Source organism: Eschrichtius robustus, chromosome 17, assembly GCF_028021215.1.
Source record: "Eschrichtius robustus isolate mEscRob2 chromosome 17, mEscRob2.pri, whole genome shotgun sequence".
NCBI classification, from domain to species: domain Eukaryota; kingdom Metazoa; phylum Chordata; class Mammalia; order Artiodactyla; family Eschrichtiidae; genus Eschrichtius; species Eschrichtius robustus.
The window spans coordinates 14,216,726-14,242,485 of record NC_090840.1 but is presented as its reverse complement, the minus strand read 5'-3'; the positions used below and the strand labels follow the sequence as shown (position 1 = coordinate 14,242,485).

Below are 25,760 nucleotides of genomic sequence, written 5' to 3'. Positions count from 1 at the left end.
TAATGATTCCTTAGAAATGTATAAATACATATTCCTTTGCCTTCCTAAGGCTAGAGGTCCCTAAGTGTTCAGATTCTTAAACAAGTGTGCTTAAATAATAAGAAAAGCATTTGTAGTCAAACATTCTCCAACGGTCACAGATTTGCTTAATATTTCCTATTAATAGGAAGCTATCCTATCCAAGAAGTAGTTACCTTAGAGGAAACCTACTCTCTCCAAGCAGCCTGCGCCCGCTGGCTAACCCACAGTGAGTTCAACAGCTCTGACCACTGGTCATCAGCACAACATTTGATTATATTCCATGTTACTCAAATGTTTTCTCGTCTTAATAAAACAAGCTGTTCATGGAAGGCTGGAATCATGTCTTAAATTCCTTCTTCCTCCATAATAACTAGCACAATGATTCAATAAAGTAAGCACAAAAATCTGTCCTGATTGAATTAAACATAATTCAAAGAATAAAAAATGGTGAATTATGAATTATCTTTATGTCTAAAAATCATATAAAAAATTCATGGACAACACTGATTAACAATTTTTTTAACTCTTTTTCTAAATTTTAAAAAAAATTTTTATTGATATATAGTTGATTTACAACGTTGTGTTAGTTTCAGGGGTACAGCAAACTGATTCAGATATATATATAAAGAGAGAATATATATATATGTATATTCTTTTTTTACATTCTCTTCCATTATAGGTTATTACAAGATATTGAGTATAGTTCCCTGTGCTATACAGCAGGGTAAAGAAAAAATCAAGGATGCTGCCGTAAGACCCTTCATTAAGACCTCTGAAAAAAACTAAGATGGTGTCTATTAAGAATGTTGTTTTGCAACATCTAAAAGACCAGCAGTTAAATCTAGAGAGAGAGGCATGTCTTGAAAAGAACTGTGGATGTGATTTTTGGCACAAGAAGAAGACAGGAATCATGTACACAGGAAACCCAAACATGGTTTGGGATAGTTGAATTGGCAAAGGCAACAGCCTGAAGTAAAAGGGACTGAGACTATTCAAGAAGCAAACAGTTCTCGGGGACCCATTTTTCTACACAAAGGAAGAAATCTGAGGAAGTTGCTCAGAAGCATCTTTTCCAATGCCTTCTTCAGAGGTGGCCAAAAGGTTACCAAAAAAGAAAGAGACCAGAAGCTGTGGAAAACAACAGATGGGGACTCCCAGAGAACCCAGTTTCCACTCCCAGGGAACAGAACTGGGGCTTAATTAAGGAACACCTCCCAACCCCTTGGACAGGAAGACCTGATGACATTTGCCCAGCAAGATTTAAGAACTGCTATGAACCAGGAATTTCTATAAACCTCTCGTTATTTCCCTTCTCTAACAGGAATATTTAATGTGGTTATCCCATATCAGTCTCATCACTTAATGGAAAAGAAGAAACAAAACTATCATCATTCACATATATTTTTTATGTAGAAAAACCAAGAGAATTCAGAAACAAGTTACAAATTAATATGAGTTCAGCAAGCTTACTGAATTTAAGATAAAATTAGAAAAATAACATTCATTCCTATATGCCAATAAGTTTTAAAATGTAACTTATAAAACAGATACCATTGACAATAATAGCCCAAAAGACAATGTACCTAGGAATCAATTTAACAAAAATCTGCATGCTCTTTTTGAATGCAACTATATGACTTTATCATAATACACTATAATATTTAATTAAATGGAAACATGCTTTGTTCATTGATAGAATGACTCAGAAATGTAAAGATGTCAATTATCTCATATCAATCTAAAATACAAAGCAATTCCAAACCCAACGGAGTAAGAGAAATAAGCAAACGGACCAAAAGAAGAAAATAGAAGGCCTAGAAACAAGATAAGTGACAGAAGCATGCATATTTATGGACAAATGATGAACTTTTCAATAAATAGTTATAGGAAATTTATATGTTCCAACTTCTTGCCATATTAAAAATGTTTCAAGTAGATTAAAGATAAAAAACAGAATTTTTAATAGAAAATAAACAGTAATATTTTCATGATATCAAGTAGAAAAGAATTTCTTAAAACATTACAAGTTAATGTTAAAATTTTCTGTTAATAGAAGGCACTATTTAAAAAGTGATGACAAGCCTAAATTTTTTAGAATAGATTTGAGACACACAACAAGAGCTGACATCCAGAATGTATAATAAACTCACACAAATCTAAAGAAAAGAAAAATAACTGGGCAATAAAAATGAGCAAAAGAGACAAGTGGGCATTCAATCCTATTAAAAAATTATAAAATTGTTAACTGAATCCATGAGAAACCATTTTTCATTAAAATACTTGATGACAGTGTTAGCAAGGATCGGGAGCAATATATATTATTACAAACTGTTGCTGGGAATATAAATTAATACAACTTCTTTTGAGAGAAATTCTGTGGTATCTAGTAAAAGTTAAAAATGCACATGCCATATTGCTAGATTAATTGAAGTTCAATTAGTTGTGTCTTTCTCTTTTAGTTCAGATATATTTTCACTCCTTAGTTAGTTACAACATCTCCTGTCTCCTCCTGATTCTCAACTGATCATGTTGCTTATCTCAGTGAGGAAATGAAAGCAATCAGCAGAGAATTTGTTCGTTTTCTCACAACCAAACCCACCAGCTACTAGCACTGTTGCCCACACTTAAAAAAGATGAACTGTCATTTCTTTTCCAAGGTCTGACATATAGAAAGTACTTTATAAACATTTGTAGAGTGAATAAAAGAATGACAAAATTAAGATAATGTATGATTCAATGTTTCGATATGTATTACCAACATTACTAGTCATTAGGGCAATGTAAATCAAAACCACAATAAAATACTACTTTACACCCAGGAGGATGGCTGTAATTTAAGACAGACAACAACAAGTGTTAACAAGGATATGGAGATATTTGAACCCTCATACTTGCTGGTTGGAATGTAAAATGGTGCTGCCACTGTGCAAAATAGTTTGACAGTTCCTCAAAAAGTTAAGTATAGAGTTAGCATATGTTCCAGCATTTTCATTCCCTACATATATGCCCAAGAGAAATTTAAAAAACATGTCCACACAAAAACTTATACATGAATGTTCACAGAAACATTATTCTTAATAGCTGAAAAGCGGAAACAACTCCAATGTCCACAAATTGATGAATGAATAAACAAAGTGTGGTATATCCATACAATAGAATATTATTCAGCAAGAAAAAGAAAATGAAGTACTGATACATGCTACAACACTAATGAACCTTGAAAACATTATGCTAAGTGAAAGAAGACAGTCACAAAAGACCACATATTTTATGACTGCATTTATATGAAATTTCCAGTATAGGCAAATCTAAAGAGACAGAAAGTACATTAGTGGTTGTCTTAGGCTAAGGGGTTAGGAGGAATGGGGAGTAGACATGAGGTTTCTTTTGGGGATGATGAAAATGTTCTAAATTTAGGTTGAAGTAATGGTTACACAACTCTCTGAATATACTAAAACCCACTAAGCTGTACACTCTACAAGGGTAGATTTTATTATGTGAATTTTATCTCAATAAAGTTGTTAAAATAATATATTAAACTCATTCTCAGATTTTCCCCTTTTACGGTGGAGTACACATTATATAGTGCTAGGGAAAAGCATGGATTTGGAATCAGACAGATAAAGAATCAGAAGCTAGCAGGGGAGTATTTATTCCATCTCCACTAATACTAATTCTGAGACTTTCAGCAAATCACTTAATCATTCTAGCTTCAGTTTCCTTATTTGTAAAACAGGAAAAGCATAACCACTTCATTGGACTGGTACAAGAACTAAATTCAATAACATATCAAAAACACCTAGCATATCTGCTAACCCTAATAGGTGTTCAATATTATCTCTCCTCCTTTCCTTCACTATCTTCTGCACCCTCCTACCCATGATCTAAAATTTTTACTCTTTATCATGGAAATTTTCACGCTAATACAAAAGTAGAAGGAAGAGTAAAGCAAACCCCTCTGTACCCACACACATTTTCCTCAATTATCAACTCATGCATAAACTCACTTCACCCTTATCTCCACCCACATCACCCCTCTCTCTGCCCAGATCATTTCGAAGTAAATCCCATTCACTATGTATCATATCATTTGTAAATAGTCCAGTATGTAATCTCTAAAAAGTAAGAGTGCTTTTTTTGTAAACACATACAGTACCATTACCACACCTAAATATAAAGTAAGAATATTTCTGATATCAAATATCTAATTAGTTATCAAATTTACCTGATTATCTCAGGGAATTATCTCAGTTGGCACACATCAGACTCTAAGCAAGACTTGGTAGGTTGTGACTGATCAACAGTCTTTTATGCCTCTTTTAATCTATGTATTCTCTTCCTCTGTCTCATTTTCTCTCTTGTAATTTTGCTGTTGCTGTTGTTCAGAAAACCCGAGTTGTTTGTCCTGTGAGTTTTCCAGAGTCTGGTTTTTCCCTTTGCATCCCTGTGATGTGGCTTAAAATGTTCCTCTGCCCTTTGTACTTTCTGTAAATTAGTAGTTAGTTCAGGATAAAGTTTTTCTGTTGTAGTTTTTGTTTTTGCCAATACTGCTTCAGAGAGAATGGTTAGTTTCATCTGGAGGCACAGACCATCCCCTTGACTCTTCTTTAGTGATTTTGGCAGCACTGATATTACTGCTTAGATCCATTAATTCACTAGGAATTGATAAACGGTAATTGTCTAATTTTATAATTCCATATTCACTTATTTGCTGGAATACTTCTGAAAAGAGAAACTTCCTGTCATCAAATATTTGGTTACTCTGAAGTACGATTTAAATGGGAAAGGAAGATTAAAAGTTTCATTCTTTCCCTTTACTTTTACCAGTTTTTTAAAATGTAACTTTGGTCCCCTAGCACCTGCTAAAAAGATGAATAATTCTTTGGATGAACATATGGATTTTAAAGTATTAGGTATGATTCACTGCATTGCAGTTATTGTTCTTATTCATGTTCAAATTTTCGTAACTCTTTCCAGTAGAAGACTACTTAAGCCGGCTCCTGAGCTCCTCTGACACGATCCGAGTGGTCCTCCCATAGTTCTTACCTCTGGCATGATAAGATATTTTAGGCTCATTTTGTACACTGTCTGCTCCTGACCTGGAAGCAACCATTATTTCAAGGGATTATGATTCTTTTTAGTTGGAAATATATTTTAAGACTAGAATCTGAACACTCGGGGTACTCACTGTTCTGGGGTTGGTAACAGTGGACAGGTCTAAGAAATACCTATGTTTTAAACTGAAATAATTCAGGCTTACAGAAAAGTTGAGGAAAAAAAAAAAGAATTCCTATATACCCTTCACCCAGATTGCCAAAATATTGTTAATGGGCTAAGGTCAACGTTGTTAGTTGACATTTTGCTTTATCATACATATTTATACACAACACACGCTCATAATTTCCCCAGAACCATCTGAAGGTAATTTGTAGATATGAATACTCTTTTACCCATAAATACTTCAGGGTGTACTTCCTACAAAGAAGGGCATTTTCTTATATGGCCACAGTATAATTACCAAAACCAGTAATTAATACTGATATAATACTAACAGACTAACCTTGTTTAAATTTCCCCAATTATTCAAATAATGTTGCACACCACAAAAGAAATCCTGGATCATGTATGGCATTCAATTGTCATGTGTTTATCTCCTTTAATGTGGAACAGTTTTCAGTCTTTCTCTGACATTTATGACCTTCGTGGTTTTTTAAAAACAAGGACCAGTTATTTTTTAGTAGGTCCTTCAATTTGTTTTTCAAATTTTTCCACATGATTATATTCAAGTTATACCTTTTCAGCAAGAATAACACAGAAGTGATGTATTCCCTTCGTATCAAAAGGCACATGATGCTGATTTGTCCCAGGACTAATGACGACAACCCTGATCACTTGGTTAAGGGGGTGTCTTCCATGTTTCTCCATTGTAAAGTCGCTACTTTTCTCTCGTCAATTATTAAGTATCTTCTAGAGTAGTAACTGTGAGACTATGTGGATATCCTGTAATTCATCAAAATTTCATGAGCTCATTTTAACATTCTTTGCTGACCTTTGTCTTCGTCAATTACTATGAAGGTTGCCAACTTGTGATTTTCTAATTTCACCATTCCGTCTAAATTTATTTGTTGGTACTCCACTATGAGAAAGAGCTTCTCCCTCACCTCCACTTATGTAGGTATGTAGGTAGGTATATGTATGTACATAGGTATATCACTATGGACTTAACGGATTTTATTTCATTCAATAGACTATAACACATTACTCTCATTATTTTTAGGCTTTAATGTTCCTAGTAGGAGCTCCTGCAAGGAGGTTCCTGTGTCCTTCTGACATGTTCCATCATTCTTTGATTTCATTTTTACCTTCTGGTGCTAAATGATATCCAGACTCAAGTTGTACTTTCTCAGCTGCGAATCTAGATTCAGCCATTTTTCCAAAGAGACCTGGCTCCTTTTAATAGAGAAAAATATTCAGAAAACAGTATCTGGGCTCTAGTTGAGTTTACTGCCTGTAGATAGTGTATTTTTGTTTTTAAAATAAAGAAATATTATGAGTTCTGTATGATACTTTCAATTCAAAACAGGATATAGGATTGTTACTTAAACTTATCATCTTATATCTGTATTTCCTTTCCCCTATGCCAAAAATTCTGGTTCTTAAGGATATCAATATAATTACTTCTTTGCTGTATCACACAAAGCATACACAACAGTCTCTTTATAATAATATCAACACTATCACTAATGATACGATTACTAAAAACAGTTTAAGAGCTGATGCTATTCCCTTGGGCCTTGGGTACACCCCACTAGAGAACAATCAAATGACTGTGTTTATAATGACTTGGAGTAATTCACCTCAGTGTGTTTTGCCATCAACCTGAAATACAGTTGTGCTCATTTGTTTCATTTGCTTTTGCTTCTTAGAAATCACTGTTTTAAGATTTAACCTTGTTTTTTAAAAATTCTATAAAATATTTAAATGATTCCAAAGTCTCACATAAAGTTCTGGGAAGTCAAGATTCTATTCCTATCCTCTCTCTACACCTTCCTCACTCCTACTCTCTATTCCTTCCCTTCTCCCATAGGTAACGTTTAAAAAGTAACTGTGTGTGTGTGTGTGTGTGTGTGTGTGTGTTTTACAGTATGGCAGGTTCTGCCATTGCTGTTTTGGCTTTAATATAAGCAAATATGCATCTATATTTTCTTTATACTTACTTAGATAAATGATAGCACACTATAAACACACTTCTTTTCCTTGTCTTTTTTATTCAACAATATATCCTGGGGATCGCTCTATAGTATCTACAGAGATATTCTTTCATTTTTATAGCTGTATGGTACTCTATAGTGGAAGTACTATAATTTATCTGTTATTCTTCTTTCAATGAACATTTAGTTATTTCAACTCTTTTCCTATTAAAGTAGCACAACAATGTATAGTCACCCACATTGGTCTTTTTATAGTTTTGCCAGTGTGTCCTCGGAATAGACTCATAGAAGTAGGATCATTTGATCAAAGAATAACTGCATATATAATTTTTTATATATGAAGACATTGAAAGCCTGGAGCTTGAAGGATAGAAAACAGTCGGAGAAAGGGGAGGGACTGACAATGAGCAAAAATGTGGAAATAAATAAAAAATATGACTTGGAAGTGCTGTAGTCTGGCTGCCTTACAGTACTCCTTTTCTCAGCACAGCACAGACTCTGAGTAGAGAAAAAGAGGAAAATAAAGCATAAGATATAGATTTGAAAGACAAAATGGAAACTGTTAATTCTAGTCTTAGAAATTTGGACTTAATTTGTGAAGTAGCAGTGAGTCATGGAAAATTTTTTAGCAGGATTCCCTAGGTAGGGTTCCCTAAAACCACAGGCTAACCAAGTGATTTACTGATGGGGGTCTCTTTAAGTGAAACCTGTAAGAGACTGAAGGAAGCAGGAGAAGATGGGAAGAAGCTAGGCAAAGAGATGGGTTCAGCTAAAGTCTACTCTCAGCCTATCCCATAAGGAGCTCTGTAATGTAAACGACAACTCAGAGCCTTATTTTACTCAGTCATTGGCTGATGGTGAACCCAGGCATCTCTGGGCAGGATGGCTCCCAGTGAGTTGAAACCATCCTCTGCAGAAGGGTGAGTCCATAAGCACCCAACATTCACAGGAGTTGAAGGATGGGTCACACTGCCCTACTGAAGGGTAACTGAGCAGGAACCAGCCAGGCCTACTATATGGCATTTTGAAGGGTGAATTAGAATGGCAGGAGCCTGAAGAATTAGATAAAGGTATGAAAGGTAATACCATCTGAACTTGGATAGTGGCCGTGTAGGCAAAATAATGGCTTCCCAAATATGTCCACATCCTAATCCTCAAACCTCTAAATATGTTACATGACACGGCAAAAGGGGCTTTGCATGATTAAGGTTAAAGATGCTAAGATGAGATTATCCAGATGAGCTGGGTGGCCCCAAACTAATCACGGGACTTCATACACATGGACCGCTTTTCCAGGATGCAGTTAGACAGAAATGAGACACTGCTGCTAGTTTTGAAGATGTAGAAAAGGGACCACGCACCAGGAATGCAGCAGCCTTTAGAAAGTGGAGAAGGCAAGGTAACACCTTTCTCCTAGAACTTCAGGAAGGAATGAAGCCCTATTACACCAGATTTTAACCCAGGAAGACGCATGGTTTAACTTCTAAACTACAGAACTGTATGATAATAAATTTGTGCTGTTTCAATTTGTTACAACAGCAGTAGAAAACCAATACGATGGCTAAGAAAAGGGAAAGGAAAAGACTAATGAATTAAGACATTTATTGAAGTCTCACAATTTTTTAAAAAAGCCTTAAAAATAACATTAGCTTCTGTTTTATTTTTCCATCTTAAGTAGAATTAATAATTCTTATTACCTTTATCAGAATTCATAAACTAACTTTAAAAGTCACAGAAAAAATAACTTCAGTGAAATTATAAGTGAATTAGAATATGACAGTAAAAGATCAGTATTTTATAAAGGTTAAGAAAAACAGATCTTTAGTGAACCCCCAAAATTGTTAATGGAAGATTAAAAGGAAGAAGCTGTATTGATTTTTATTACTATATTAAAGACACAGGTGTCAGCTCAACACCCATTGTAAATCATTCTTTTTTTTAAATAAATTTAATTTTTTTATACAGCAGGTTCTTATTACTCATCCATTTTATACACATCAGTGTATACATGTCAATCCCAATCGCCCAATTCATCACACCACCACCACTACCCCCGTGGCTTTCCCCCCTCGGTGTCCATACGTTTGTTCTCTACATCTGTGTCTCTATTTCTGCCCTGCAAACCGGTTCATCTGTACCATTTTTCTAGATTCCACAAATGTGTTAATATACGATATTTGTTTTTCTCTTTCTAACTTACTTCACTCTGTATGACAGTCTCTAGGTCCATCCACGTCTCTACAAATGACCCAATTTTGTTCCTTTTTGTGGCTGAGTAATATTCCATTGTATGTATGTACCACATCTTCTTTATCCATTCGTCTGTTGATGGACATTTCGGTTGCTTCCATGACCTGGCTATGGTAAATAGCGCTGCAGTGAACACTGGGGTGCATGTGTCTTTTTGAATTATGGTTTTCTCAGGGTATATGCCCAGTAGTGGGATTGCTGGGTCATATGGTAATTCTATTTTTAGTTTTTTAAGGAACCTCCATACTGTTCTCCATAGTGGCTGTATCAATTTACATTCCCACAAACAGTGCAAGGGGGTTCCCTTTTCTCCACACCCTCTCCAGCATCTGTTGTTTGTAGATTTTCTGATGATGCCCATTCTAACTGGTGTGAGGTGATACCTCATTGTAGTTTCGATTTGCATTTCTCTAATAATTAGTGATGTTGAGCAGCTTTTCATGTACCTCTTGGCCATCTCTATGTCTTCTTTGGAGAAATGTCTATTTAGGTCTTCTGCCCATTTTTTGATTGGGCTGTTGGTTTTTTTAATATTGAGTTGCATGAGCTGTTTATATATTTTGGAGAGTAATCCTTTGTCCGCTGATTCATTTGCAAATTTTTTCTCCCATTCTGAGGGTTGTCTTTTCGTCTTGTTTATAGTTTCCTTTGCTGTGCAAAAGCTTTGAAGTTTCATTAGGTCCCATTTGTTTATTTTTGTTTTTATTTCCATTACTCTAGGAGGTGGGTCAAAAAAGATCTTGCTGTGATTTATGTCAAAGAGTGTTCTTCCTATGTTTTCCTCTAAGAGTTTTTAAATCATTCTTTTTGACTATTGTTTTAGCACCAGCCTGAGAGTCACATTTTCTTAGCGAGAAAAATGCAAGACTGTGAGCTTCAAGGTCAGCAGAGGGCGCCATGGGGCAGGCTCTCCCCCTCCCCCAAGGGGCAGCCAAAGGATGGTGGTTTTGGCTCTGGAAGCCTGTGTGTCCTCTGTATAACTTTGTACTCCTGAATATCAGATGTGAGAGTGGGAACAATTTTTTTGCACTGACATAGTTTTTTTTCAATAAAAGCTTATTTATGACAATAGTTGGCATCTTCCTATTGAAAAATAATAAATATGTAATAAATTTCAGCAATTTCCACGAAGTCTTCAAAAATGGGAACATTAGGTAAGTAGTGAAAATCTGCAGTTTATGCAACTTAGTTAAATGGAAAAATCCCCTGAGCTAGTGCTTAGAAGAGAGGAGGTGAGGGGGGGGGAGGATGTATCCTAAGGATGATATTTAATCAAGTGTCAAGGCTTCCACATTTTTATCCAATGAAGGTGAAATCCATTTTCAGTTCAAAGAACAATTAGTATGTCCTTTAGCTCACCAGAAAAAAGGCTGATGTAGAAACCAACCAGGCTGCAAGTCAGAGCCCAGGAAAAAAAGGGAAGGACAAGGACCAAGCAGTCACACAAGCTAATTTATGGCTCAGGCAGCCAGCGTTTTGCAGAATATACTGGAAGGAGCAAAAAAAAATGAATCCAGAAATAGTGATAATTATGTCTTTGTACTTAGAATGAACACAAAAAATAAATACAAGACAGGGATTATTAAAATTCTGCAAATTATAAGGAAAGTCACGGCATAACGAGGAGACGAGCTGGGGCAAAGACAATGATGAACAGAGGAGGACCAGAAGAGCAGGACGAAGCTGGGAGACCTCACCTGCCACTCACTCTACTTGCTATGCTATACAGTCAAGATCTGGTTTTGCACATAGTACAGACTGAAATTTAAATAATTGAAAAATACTAGGATGGTTTATCAATTCATCTTTAAAAGTACATTCATGAATTTCATTTATTTAGTGAATCAGAAATGTATTTTTTGGTACAAAACTCAAAAGGTATAGTCCTATTTGGAATAGAAGGATACTAACTTTATTGCTTTTGTAAATTATAAGTATTACCTTATAGTTTATTATTTTAAAATGTCATGATTTATATAATCCCATTTTTTGCACTATACTTTCTATCACTTTCTTTCTACCCATATATCTAGGCACCAAGCCAAATTTCAATATGTTTTCTCTTTAGAGAGACATCTGGACCAATGCTCACCAAATACTGATGGCTATTTCTAGGTGCTTCTCTTTTTTCCAGTCTGATGTCAGATTTTTTTCATCCACAATAGACTGAATGCAGAAGCAGATATGAAAATCTAAAATTTTCAATTAAACCAGACAGTAAAGAGATTTTCAAAACTGTAAACAATGCCACTTTCTCACAAATATCTTGTTTTGGAAAATAAAGTATTTTTCATAAAAATGTTATTTTTGTTAATGTAATGGTTTTATCAGTGCTATTTTTAAAATGAATAAACACGTAAAATTTTTATTAGTTTTAAATTCTAACATGGCAAATATTGATAAATGAAACCTATATAAATTAAAGCTTTTGGGGTCCTCTACATGATGTTTAGGAGTATAAAGGGGTCCTAAGACCAAAAAAATGAGAACTTCTATTTCAGTGACTCCTAAATGTATAACTCTAAATCAAATCTCATTCATGAGCAAGAACTCATATAAATATGTTTCATAGACAACTCAAACTGAACAATTCAAAAGAGAAATCCTGATGCTATCCCAACCTGCCAAATTTGCTATTTCCCCAGATTTTCCAATTCTGTTAAATGGCACCACAATTCACCTACCTGCTCATCCCCCAAACCTAGGAATCATCACTGACTGATTTCTTCTACAACTGATCTATTAGCAAGTTCCACTGACATTACTGTTAAAATATATTCCTAATCATATCACTTCTCACCACCGTAACAACTATCACCCCAGTCCAAGGCACCATGATATTCCCTTGGCATCTTGGAATTAAAAAAAAAATCTTACTGAGTAAGGTTTCTAAAGGGTAGCTATAGAAATGTACAAGTGTCTTCCATATCACCATCATCATCATCATCATCTAGATACAGGCAGAATCCAAATAGTTTATATTAGTTTTCATTTTTAATATAGTGATTCAGTGATTACAGTGATTCAGCTTTCTCTAACCAAATTCTAAAACTCTCAACTCAAAAGAACAGGTGATATTATATATTTCATGCAATAACTTTCTTAAAAGAAAGCATATAACTTTGAAAGTTTTAAAATGTTAGCGCCAAACAAATTATATTTGAACACTTTGTTTCAGAAACTCTTTCATTTAGACAATGGATTAAAATGTTAAGTTCTATGTTTTATTTTCATTAGATGGTTCAACGTACCTTATCGAGTTCATCTGAAATTGCAATACCTGGGATTCAAGAGAGAGAGAAATAAAAAAGTTTTAGAAGCAATCCTTAATAACCCAATCTTAAAAACAAAAATGAAAGTTCCAATTTGTAGAACTAGTGCATTTTCCATTCTATTTTTTCTTTTGAAGAGTGCCTCAAAATAATGTGATACCATCCTTTCTACCAATGAAAACAAATTAGAAATTTAAGTCAACTATAACAGTGTGAACTGCTGAAACAATGCAAATGATGCAACAAAAACAAACCAAATACCAAACAAAACAGGTACCTGCAAGCCTACCAGCTTGTAGGCTATTAAATGCAGAGCAAACTTGCAAAGACAACTGTAGAGATGTTGTCTTTATGTGATAATGACAATCAAGTGCAACTTAGCCTGTTACAATTTTGTTCTTTTTTAAGAACTGATTCGGATTCCAAGAGTGATAAAATATTAAGGCAGAAAGGTGGTTGTAGATCATGTATTTTAATTCCCTTATTCTCCAGATGAGGACACAGAATAGAGAACTGAAGGAATTTGTCCCACATTCCCTTAGATCAACAGCTTCTTGAGCCAATGGATAAAGATTCCTCCTCACAAGCTCCCCTTCTCCCATCTACACACTCCCCAATGCACATCAGTCCAATTTCTGTCTTTACCATTCTTCCAAAACTGTTCTAAGTTAGTTACGTAAAAAGTTTTAGTCCTTAATTTATTTCTCTGTGATGAGAGACTCTGTTAACCCCACTCTCTTTCTTGAAATGCTACCCTACCTTTTCTATTCTCCTTTGTCTCCTTCACAGGAATACTCTTCTCTGGGGGGAGGGAGTCCTTTCCTGAAATGCCAAGGGTACACTTCCCTTGGTAACCTAACCCATACCACTGACATTTTTATTCCTCTATATGGTGATGACCAGCAAATCTTTATCACCAGCACAGTCTTTCTTCCGAGCCAGTTGCTGAATCCCTGTGGGCATTTCAGTCGTAACACGTCAGGCTAAAGACATCCTCCTCCCACTGTCTCACTTCCCCTTCTGTTTGAATGATGTTGTGCCTATGGCTGCACACAGGCACTGTGGCCAGGCATTGGAGCAGGTGCGGCCAGCCCTCAGGTTCAGGACATAGGACAGAGGGAAGCTGGTGTCAAACCCCAGTGTTTTTTTTTTTTTTTTATGTTGCCATGAGAAACTAGAGGGCAGGTCTTCACAAAAGCCGTGAAGGCTCCCTTCCTGCCCAGTATTAGGAGACAGGGATGTTGACAGCCCCTCTCGCACTGCAGCCTCTAGCACTTGCTCAGTCTCTCTCAGCCTTAGCACTTTGTTCACCGTCCTGTGTCAGGGCACTGAGCTCTATCTTCCCTTTCCTGAGAAAGTATGTGGGCTGAAGGTGGTTTCATTTTTTTGTTGCTTTTTAATTGTATATCTTTTTGTATGACAAAAACTGTATTATGTACTTAACCAGATATATTTTTCACCCCAGGTGGGGGGTATTCTTTGTAAAAAATAAATAAATAAAATAAAATAAAGGTTTTTTTAATGGCAAAAAGTTTGTTTTCTTGTCTCTGAGATGGTGTTGAAGAAGTTATTAGAAAGAAAATGTGTCCAAAAGAGTGTTCCCTCTACTTCACAATTCACATGGTTGAAAACCCTGTAGAGAAACCATTTCCTATTGACCGTAATTGACCCACAGTCAGAATGTGGGTTGGTGGGGTGAAGAGGGAAGGAATTTGAGCTACATTGTCTTTTGTCCAATTCACCAAAGAACTGTAGTGGGATCCTCTGGGGGTCCAAGCTAGTTTTCTACATCTATAGTTAATCATTACTAAATTCCTTCAACTTTGGAGTGCATGAGGCTTTTTTTGATTTTTGTTTTGTTTAATGAGCTCTTGAAATACAGGGAAATGAAGTTTGTGAGGGGATTTGGAAGGAAAGGGTTATGGGTCTCTTTCATAATTTGGTTTCATCATGGAGTTTCTTCCAGTATAAGCCTGGTTTATATGCAGGAAGACATAAGACAGGACTTAAGGATTTAGAGTTATGACCATCAAGTTATTTGAAGGCAGCTACCGTTTTTTAACTCCGCAGCTCCCATTACAGTTCATATCCAAGCACATGATCATAACCCAGTAAATGTTTGCTGAATATTCAAACCAACCCTCATTCCTTAGGATATGCTTCAGCAGTTTGTTACTTCCTTGTAGAGTAATAACAACAAACTGATGGCACAATTCCACCTCTAATTGAAATGATTTTTATTATTCCTAAAGGAGTGACTAGTGATGAGAAACCCTGAGATGGCAGAGGTTAGCATACTTTCTGATTTCTGGTTCATTTAAACCTTTGCAGACAAATCTAGTCCTAGCCCTTATTTGGGGGTTGGCTTTCCTATAGACCTCCACATAGTAATTCCAAACCTCAGGCTCCTGGAAGTTCATAAAATCAATGTAAATTGAACAGAAAGTAGGACTGAAAAGATTCTTTTCCACTTCAATCTTTGCCTGCATCTATCTTTCATTCTCAGCAGCTCTTTTGCTCTCTCCTGGCTGTCTCTGTCTGTTTTTCTTTACCAAGGTGTCAGTCCCTAGCTCTGCTGTCATGGTGACTATCACCTTCCTGGGCCAAGAGACAAGGAAAATTCTAAAGTTTGAAGTCCAAGGAAACACAGAAAATAAGAACAGACTGAAGCCAACGTTCAGCAGACTCTAAAGCACAAGAAAGAATGAACTGGGTTGGAAGAGAAAATCTGAAAGTAGTCTCAAGAAAATGAACCTGAGTAAAGATCCCCTCTCTGCTTAGGTACGGAATGTCTGTGGAGGATACTTTACCAGTTGCTATATCATCTCAGTCCACTAAACTAGTAAATTAATTACACACAAAGCAGAAAAACTACTATGCCCTACTTCATCTCAATAAACGGCACCATTCTTCCCCTTGTAGATAAAACTAGAAACACAGGTGTATTCAAGATGAATTTTTCATAACAATATTCTATAAAATTCTTCTTTGGTAAAAGTTGTTGGTAATTAAGAATTTTTATGTGTCACTACACTAAAACAGAGTCCGGCCATGACTCTGGGGGTTCGGGGTGACCTAAACTTAACAATTATTCAAGAACTTGCTGTATTATGAAGGTACCTGCTTCAACAGTTCAGGGAGAGAAGGCTTCATGAAGGTAGCATTGCAGCTGGGCAGCATGACTACTGAGTGAGTGTGGTAAAGAACTCTGAGATATTCTAATGAGTCTGCAGTAGGGAGTACATGTGAGACAGACAGATCCCACAGCTTTCTGAGCAATGATAAACATTTCTAGAGGTCTAACATATCACACATTTATGAATATTTGGGTTTAAAAAATATATGAAATTATTCAGGGTCACCTGGAATAACTCAGATTTCAAGATAATGTAGGAATTTTATACAGTACCAAATGGTTTATGTAAACATATTATTCCAGTTTATAGAAGCCGAATATATATTTCAAATGCTTATATTTACATTGATACAGTATTACAAAAATGTTCCTTTCCAATATGATTTCAAGATTAGAACTGAATATATTGTTTAAAAATAAATATTTAAAAGACTTACTCTATTTTAAAAGACAGAAAGGGAGAGTAGATATATAAAACCAAATTTTCTTTCTCATCCAAAATCATAAAAATTAGATATCTGGAATTAAATAACCTGTTACTCAATTGTCTGAGATTTTTGAAACTCCCTTGATTATCTTTAACTTTCTGCATTAATGCCCTTGGCCCTGCAAAAAGAGTTTCCTCACTCAGTTTTTAGAAAGTTATCAGTTGGTCTTTAAATTTCTTTTACACCTCAGACTTATGAATCCATTATTCACAAAGATGGCAGCAATACTTCACCTATCTAGAGTGTAGCCAAGAACTTGCAGGTAAGTAAGTCAAAAGGCCTTAATGACGCTGAATGGTCAAAATGCACGTCACACAGAACTTGCACCTCACTTGCGAGCTAGCTCCCTACCTCCTCTGTTCACTGTCTGTTTTAGCAAGTATCAGGAGCTGTTTTGCAGGGCCAAGAAATTTTACCAATGGAAAATTAAGATGAAGAAAAAGGTTGCTATGAAGACATATTAAAGTATAAGAAGCGATGAGTCCCAGAATAAAGCTCAAACTAACTAAATGGGGAACTTGGTTTGGGGAAGAAATTATGCCTCTAATTGTTCTAAATGTCTGGTCTTACATATTTTTTCAGATACCTCTTATTATATTTTCTTAACATTTACATATTTTGATGATTTTTACCTAAGAATTTATCTAAATAAATACTATATATTGTATAATTCTTTAGGTTCTCTATTATCCATGTCAAATCGCCTAGGATATGTTTCACTTTTTGTATTTCGATTTTAATCAAAGCTTAACCCGATTAAAAGCCATTGAAAGAATATTAAAGAAACGCTTCTTTACAGAAGCAGGAAGCGCTAATGAGAACCATTCATACTGAGGAGCCAGGATATTTCTCCCAGTGCCAAGCAGAACATTCACAGCTATTCCTTGAGATGAGATTAACAACTTTTAGGCACTTCATTAACTCTCAAAATCCATCATATTTTAAGGTATATTTTTAAATTTTATAGAAACTGAGGAGCAGTGGGGAAGAGAATATGCGAGAGAAAATACAGTGGGTTGCTACAATATGTTGTAAGGAAAGAAGGCCCAGGATTTGATTACGGGACTCTTGATGCATACTGGATCACATGGTCTTCCTAAAAGCCCAAGTGAGATCTTACAGGAGACACTGTCCTTTCCGAGTAGCCAAAGAGGCTTGGCTTAGGGCAGCAATGGTGTCCCAGACAGAAGTGGGCTTCTTGGAAATGAACAGGGGGAAATGAGTTCCTTCAGAAACTAAGCTTCTCTTCTAGATAAAGAGGCAAGGGCTCCCACAGGCATATCAGAGGTTGGTTCCTGATTCTGCTGTACTGCAAAACCTATCTGGATACTTTCGTTTGTGTCCTTCAACTTATGGGCCTTTCCATTTATTCCAACCCTCCAAGAGGTCTCAGTGGTATCAGGAATTTCTTCCAAAACAGTTCTCACATCCCGAGCTGTGCTAGATCAAGTAAACAGGAGCCACCTGCCCCACCAAGATTTCCATTTTCCCAGGCATCAGGCTAGCCCTAGAGTTAGAATCAGGTTGTAGCTAAGAGAAATGAAAGTAGCAAATTTTCACGATTCTTTACAGCTTAGTCAATGTAATTCATTTCATGAGAGTAGATCAGAAAATTCATATGGTATAAACTGGAAGTAGCTATTTTCCAAAGTCTGATTCCCTATTGGAAAAAATCCCAATGATATCAGAATGTAAAGACAGATTACCCCCATTCTTCCTTTTGCCAAAAGCCTGTTTTATTTCATTTGGTCAAACCGATACATATTTATCACAGAACAAAATAGAAAATATAATAAAGGGAAAAGGAAAACAAGTCTCCACTCATAAATAATGATAACAGTTTCTTGTGAATTCTTCCAAATAATTTTTTGAGCGTATATAGGCATACGTACAAATGCTGTATGCCTCTATATGCATATATAAAACAAAATTAAAGGCAAACATACTATTTTGTTATCAGCTTTTTGTAGAAAACTATATTTTTATATTAGTAAATATTTTCTACAGTATCATTTTTAATGACTATAAAGTATACCAACCATTGTGTGAATGTACCATGATTTCTTTATCCATTTTTCCTTCTCTAATAAAAGATACATTTTAATCTCCAGTTTTTCCTATTATGAATCCCATTGCAGGAAACAACGGAGGCACAGCTTGGAGACAGCTGCACACACAGTGAATATGTTTCCCATCTTCTTTTTTTTTTACCAAGTTATCTGCCACTTAGGACAGCTAGATTTTCTGAAATATTTTCTCTCCTTGATTTTTTGAAAGCATTCTACCTTGGTTTTCATCCTACCTGTCCGAAAATTCCTTTTCAGTGTCAACTAGATCACTTTTCTACCTGTATCTCAAATGTTGATGGTATGTGTTTGGGGGAGGGCTCTTTTTCCCTATATACTAAAGATTCCTGTATCTATATCCCTAATCAAATTTCTTCTCCAAATAGGCAATTTACACACACACACACACACACACACACACACACACACACACACTTGACTGCTGGGAACAGAGGAGGGCTATCCACACCATTTGGATGTACCAAAGGTGTTCGAAACAACATTCCTCCTCCACCCTCAAACCCTCTTGAATTCCTAGCTGAGGCAGAGGCAGCACCCAGTCACCTTGATTATAAACAAAACCAAACAATAAAACAATCTAAGCACATCATTCTCTCTTTATCCTCACACCTCTTTCATATAAACGAGTCTTAACCATATAATCTTCTACACTTCTTTTTTTTTTTTTAATATTAATTAATTTATTTATTTTGGCTGTGTTGGGTCTTCGTTTCTGTGCGAGGGCCTCCTCTAGTTGCGGCAAGTGGGGGCCACTCTTCATCGCGGTGCGCGGGCCTCTCACTATCGCGGCCTCTCTTGTTGCGGAGCACAGGCTCCAGACGCGCAGGCTCAGTAGTTGTGGCTCACGGGCCCAGCCGCTCCGCGGCATGTGGGATCTTCCCAGACCAGGGCTCGAACCCGTGTGCCCTGCATTGGCAGGCAGATTCTCAACCACTGTGCCACCAGGGAAGCCCTTCCACACTTCTTAAACCAGCGGTCCCCAATCTTTTTGCACCAGGGACTGGTTTCATGGAAGAATTTGTCCACGGATGCGGGGGGAGGGCGGGGATGGTTCAGGCGGTAATGCAAGCGACTGGGGGGGGGTGGGGGGGGGTGGGGGGGGGAGCGGCAGATGGAGCTTCGCTTGCTTGCCCACCGCTCACCTCCTGCTGTGCAGCCTGGCTGCCAACAGGCCACGGACCAGCACCAATGCCTGTTGTACACCATTCCCTCTTTTCTATCCCACAGCTACCGCACTATTTCAGGCTCTCTTCATCTGGTTTTTGCCCTGAGACATGAACCGTATCAATTCCATCTTCCACGTGGCACCAGAGTGATCGTGCAAAAACACAGGATCATCTGCACCCCCTGACTCCCCTGCCACCTAGACTTCCACCTTCGTTGACTTTATTACTCACTTCATCCTTAGTGCATCAACAATACAAAATTTTCTTCTTTCTCTGAAATTTTTCTGTGAATTTTCTTCCTTCTTTTTACACACATGCTTTTCTGCCAGGAACCTCCCACTTCATGACACATCTTAACTCTCCTTTTACCTTAGCTTTACCTTTTTATCCTTATAGACTCTACTCAGATATATTCTTCACCACGTTGGCCCTAAACCTCCTTGTTGAAGGCTCCCACAAGTCTCCTTACAAGGCTTTGAAATTCTGCTTTTCACAACTCTCTCTCCTACTGAAAGGTAAACTTGAGGTCTGCATGCAATGAACAAACAATTACCACATCATCTGCTTCCATTTTCACTCATAGGCTATTATTCTCTAACTCCTCAGGCTGTTTGTCAGAAAAGACTTTTGGGGGATGTTCAGGATTGCTGAACTAAAAAAAGTCATCTGTTATTTTTTTCTTGGCTGAGTCCAGATGGCTATTATCAGTCACAGAGCATAAACATCTGTCCTCTGTTCTCCCAACAGCTGGGCTCTTTTCCTCGGAAAAGCTCCAGCCGGTGTTTCACATGAACTACAATCTGTAGACCAATGTCTAAATGGACTAAAGATACTCATCCTATCATTGCCTTCCTTCGCAGAAAACTGCCAAAAGCAGCAAAAGCCTTAGGCTCAGAAAAGCCTTGGGCTCCTACTTGCTTACCTGGCTGTTTACTTTAATAGACAGGCCACAGTTAAAGCCAAAGGTCTCAGCAAACAAATCAAATATATAAAAACCAAAACCTATGTAATATGACATCAAAGGCCCACACTTAGAGAAGCAGGAGGTAGATCTGCGGTGAAGAAAGAGTAAGGGAGGGGTCACAGAGAAGGCGGACCGGGAAGAAATGGAAGCAGAGGGGGCACTCGCCCAGCGAACTGTGACTGAATTATGCGCAGATCACTGCGCTACATGCTGGAGAGTCCAGGTGCCCCTGGACTCCCCGCAGCTCAGAGTTCAGAGGGCTGTGAAAGCAGATCACAGCGTTTAAGCGCGTACAGAGAAAAGCGTGGAAGCGCAAGAGGAGGGGTACCAGATCCATTCCACAGGAAGACAGCAGCACTAAATCATCAAGTGGCATTTGAGCTGAGGCTAAAGAGAGGAGCAGAAATTAGCTTGGGGCAAGTGGGGGTGTGACTTCAGGGTACAGACACAGCGCAAGCAAATACATGGAGTGGGGAAACATCAGTGAGTGTGAAAAACTTCCCTGTTACTGGTGCGCAAGTGGCCTGACGATGCGTCATGAGAGGTTCTACTGGACACATGACTAAGGGTCAGAGCGTGGAGCACCTTCTACGAGGTTTTAAGGAGCCCTTGAATGTCCGCAACAAGTGGTGTCAGGTCTTCACTCGAGATCCATCCCACTGACTGCAGTGAGGGCTGTTTGGAGATACAGAGAAGCAAGCGTGTGGACAGGAACGGTCATTCATGCTTCAAACTAGTTCCGTATTTCTCCTGGGCTCACACGCTAGACTACGTTCCCCAGCCTCCCTTGCAGTCAGTTGCAGAATGTGGGTGACGTAACGTGAGCACTTCCACCTCTAGGCATTAGAAACCACCCCCGTAATCCTCTACTGTCTCCTTCTGCTGTCAGGGCCCTTGGATCAGGTGCTAAAGATAGTAGAATAACAGGATAGAACTGTCTGCAACCCTGGAACACTATATGGAGTGACTAAATACTTATACTGTATTAAGCCACAGAGATTTTGGCCATAAGACTCGCCTAACTTAAGGTCATGGTAATCCCTCCAGCCACAAGCTCAATATGAGCAGGGACTGCACCTGTTCTTTCTGTCATGGGGCAGGAATGAAATGAAACAAAATGGAACATGTTAAATGGATAAACCAATGGTCTGGTCAGTGGTGCTGAGCGTGAATTAGAGGGTGCTAATGTGGCAGAGAAGAAAATCATACCCAAGATAGAGGGAAAATATCAACACTTGGAAATTAATGATTAACAGTTAGGGAGAAAGACGAGTCTAGAAGGGCTCCAGCCTGGCTGAACCAGTAACTGATGATGCCAACAGCTGAGACAAAGCATGAAGAAGAAAGGTCACAGTGAAGAAGGAGGTATGATCTACTTAGATATATTGAATCTAGCATGGCGGTGGGATATCCACCATCTTGTATAAAAGCATACACAGTCTGGATGGGAAATACACTTATCTGAGTTAGCTGTGTAGGGGTGATAATTAAATCTATGAGGCAGGAGAAGGCTGGACACAGCATTTGAAAGAACAGAGGCAGAGAATGAACTGTGGGAACAGCATTCATAGCGGCAGGAAAGAAGGAGAAGTGTCAGAATGAAACCTACAAGATATGATGTGGAGAGCATCCAAAGACGATCAAATGAGGGCCAAGTCCCAGAAACTCAAAGATCGGAGAGTTTGAAGGCAGACAAAGTAATCAACGGTGTTAAAACTACCAGAGCAACTCTGTAAGATGAGGAAGAGTGTTCATTCAGTTTGACAACTTGGATCCAACTGGTGACCATAGTGAGAAAGGTCTGAGTAGAATGACGGGTGCAATTATGTAACTACGCTGAGGGGTGAGAGGAAGATGAGCTGGTGGAGACCACACGTGTTAACTATTCTTTTTGAAAATTTGGATGAAAGAGGAAGAAGGAATTCTGTTGTACCTCTGTCTGAGGAAACTCAACCTCAAGAGAAGGGCTTTTGTGTGTGTTTGTTTTAACATTAGGTAGAGCTCTGGTGTTCAACATGGGAGCCACACATATGGCTAATGAACATTTGAAACATGGCTCGTCCATGCTGAGGTGTGCTGTGGAATAAAATTCACACCAGATTTTTGAAGCCTCAGTATGAAAGGAAAAGAACATAAAATACCTCAATAATAATTTTTATATGGAATACAAATGAAACTGATAATAATTTAGATATACTGGGTTAATATTTTATTAAAATTAATTTTAATTTCTTTTTCCTTTTTTGAAATGTGCCTATTTGAACATATAAAATCACACATGTGGCTCATATTACATTTCTGTTGGGCAGCACTCAGCTGAAGCATGTTATAGGCTCTTAAGGATAAACAGTAATAACACTAATAATATCTGTGGCAGGCAGAATTCTAGGACGACTCCCAAGATACATAGCTGTACAGTCCTTTCCCTTTGAGTCTGCATGGTGGGACCACTGAAGATGAAAGGGTATCACTCTCTTGATTTGGTTACTAAACAGCTGACTAAGTAAATCAGAAGGAAGATTATCCTGGTGGCCCTGACCTAATCAGATGAGCCCTTTAAAAGAAGGCAAAGCTTCAGACAGATGCTCCCCAGTGGCTTCAAAGAAGAAATAGTGCATTGTTGTTTTGAGAGGAGGAGGCCACAAGGCAAGGACCTGAGAATGGTCTAAGAACAACCCCTGGCCAACAGCCAGTGAGAAAACAGGGATCGTAGTGCTGCAAGAGCAAGCACTGAATTTGACCAACAACAAGAATGAGCTTAGAAGACCCCAAGCCCAGGTGAGATCACAGCCCCAGCCGGTACCTTAATTTCAGCCTGCCCAGACCCTGAGCAGAGGACCCAGCTAACCCACACCCATACTCCTGAGGCACAGAAATCGTAAAATAATAAATTTGTACTCTTTAAAGCTGCTAAGTTTGTGGTAATTTCTTACACAGTAATAGAAACTGAATATTATATCTAACATTTAATTAACAATTATTTCATACCAGGTACCATATCAAGCACTTTAGATACAGCATCTCATGTGATAGTCACAAAACCTTCAGAAATAGTACCATGATTATTGCAATTTTACAGTAAAGGTGACAGAAACACAGAGAGGTTAAGAAAGATTCCCAAGGTCACAAAACTAATAACTGGCATTATTCCAAGCCACTGAAGTTATTCTAACATGTATACCTTGAGGAGACAATCACAGCATGAGGAGTGTCACAGTTCATGACTGACTTTAAGATAAAGCATTACATCGAGAGGTTTGCAAAAAGCCAGAAAGACAGCATGGTACAGTCTGCATAAGCTGACAGCTGTAGAGATGAGATAATTCTACCATTTTGAGGGATATAAATGATTTTTTGCTGTCAATCTCAACTAAATAACAAATACTTTAAAAGTATGAAACATCTTTAGAAAGTAAAACTAAGATAAAGCAAAGACCAACCCTGCCAGAGAGAATTCTATCAGAGACTGTATGAAAATTAGGAGATCACTAAAAACTTTCAACCTTTCCTGTGACACAGGAGAAAAAGGTCCACAATAACAAGACAATGAACATTCCTTTTGACTATAACTGGAGAAAAGAGTCCATTCCCTAAGTCTTCCTAGTAAATAAAACAATGGTTAATAAAGTTACCATTAGATTAGGGAAAGACTTACCAAGCCACAGCCATTATAAGAGTCAAACAAGATCAAACAAGAATGAACGACATCCTCCTTCAGGAAGATGGAAGAACAGTTTGAGATTAAATAGCTCAATTCTGGGCAGCAAGATCAGTACATAAACATAGTAAATGATAAGGCTGAATTTCTACTCATTTACAATCACCATCTCAGGTGAACTGATAACTGGGTGAGTAGTTAGATACATGCTGGGCCTAAGACAAGACGTTAATATTAAATCTCAGCGAAAATCACAGAAACTCAAGTCATCCAAGAAAGTAGCATCTTGTTCCAAAAGAGACTCAAAAAACTTATACAGAGAAATGAGCGACCCCTCCCTGTGTGACCAACTGCTCCCTTATGCCACATAAACACCACCACTACTGCCACAAAAAACAGAGCCCCCTTAAAACGATCAATGAAGCCAAAAACAACTCTCCATCATATACATCATATACATAGACGCTGAATGTTACACCGTACTCTGGCCAAGCTACGGACTCACCCAACAACTTCTCTGGCCCTGACCCTGTCCCAAGAGTAATGTCCCAAACCTGCATCTCTTCTACTCTCCTGATCAACCGCTACCCCAGCCATTTTATTTCTCCAGACTTCCCTGCCTGCGTCAAATGAGCCCCTGTCATAGCTCCCTCTCGCTTCTGCTCAGACAACTCAGTTGCGAGCCCCCATCTAAGGCTAGGTTTTCCTGGGACAGACCGCAGCGTGAACCTTGACGCGTCTGCTACAGATCTGGGCAAGTGCATCAGACTCCTTTATTTAAAAGTTTTAGTTAGTGGTCAAATGCTTTCTTACAAGTTAACAATGATAAAACAAGTGTTTAAAAGGTAGTTGTCATGTTTTAAAGGACAAAAATTGACTAATACTATAAGTGAAGATGTGTAATAATTGGGCATTTTCTTCAATCTTTTTTTAAACTCACGTTTATAGATAAATTGAGAGTCTATAAAGAGCCACAGACTCTGACCAAAGGGGTAAGACATACATACATATACACACATAAAGCCTTTGACATATTAATAGGTAAGGTTCTTTCCATGAACGTAATAATTAGCTGAAAACTCACTTTATCATTATTTGCTCCAATAGTAAATCTAGACAAAAGCAGGATTTTCTTGAATCCCAACCAAAGAGTTTCTACTAATGGCAAAACTACAAGACCCTATCATAAGTCAAGTTAACTTCTGAGACAGGTTCACTACACAAAAGTCTAATAAAAAAGGCTCTAGTGAATTATAAATTAAGAAGTATGAAAAAACTAAATCTCTCTCTATATATAAAATTATACTACAATAAAATATAGTATATAAATATATAATTACAGTATAATATATAAACACACACACACGCACATATATACATATATATATAAACTTCTCCCAAAATATACCAAGGGTAATTTCTAACTTTAAAAAATATCATGAAACTAGTAACACTATGCTATTTTAAAAAACATACTGATCCTCAAATATAATCTACTAGAATTTGC

The 25,760-nt window shown here is 37.5% G+C and overlaps 1 protein-coding gene across 1 annotated transcript in view; it reads right to left on the bottom strand.

Annotated features, from left to right (window-relative positions):
- The window catches only part of C17H8orf34 (chromosome 17 C8orf34 homolog), a 357,552-nt gene that overhangs the window by 262,424 nt on the left and 69,368 nt on the right, over positions 1-25,760 (bottom strand). The window contains 1 exon segment of the mRNA XM_068525761.1: positions 12,734-12,762. Coding sequence (XP_068381862.1) covers positions 12,734-12,762 — 29 coding nt within the window.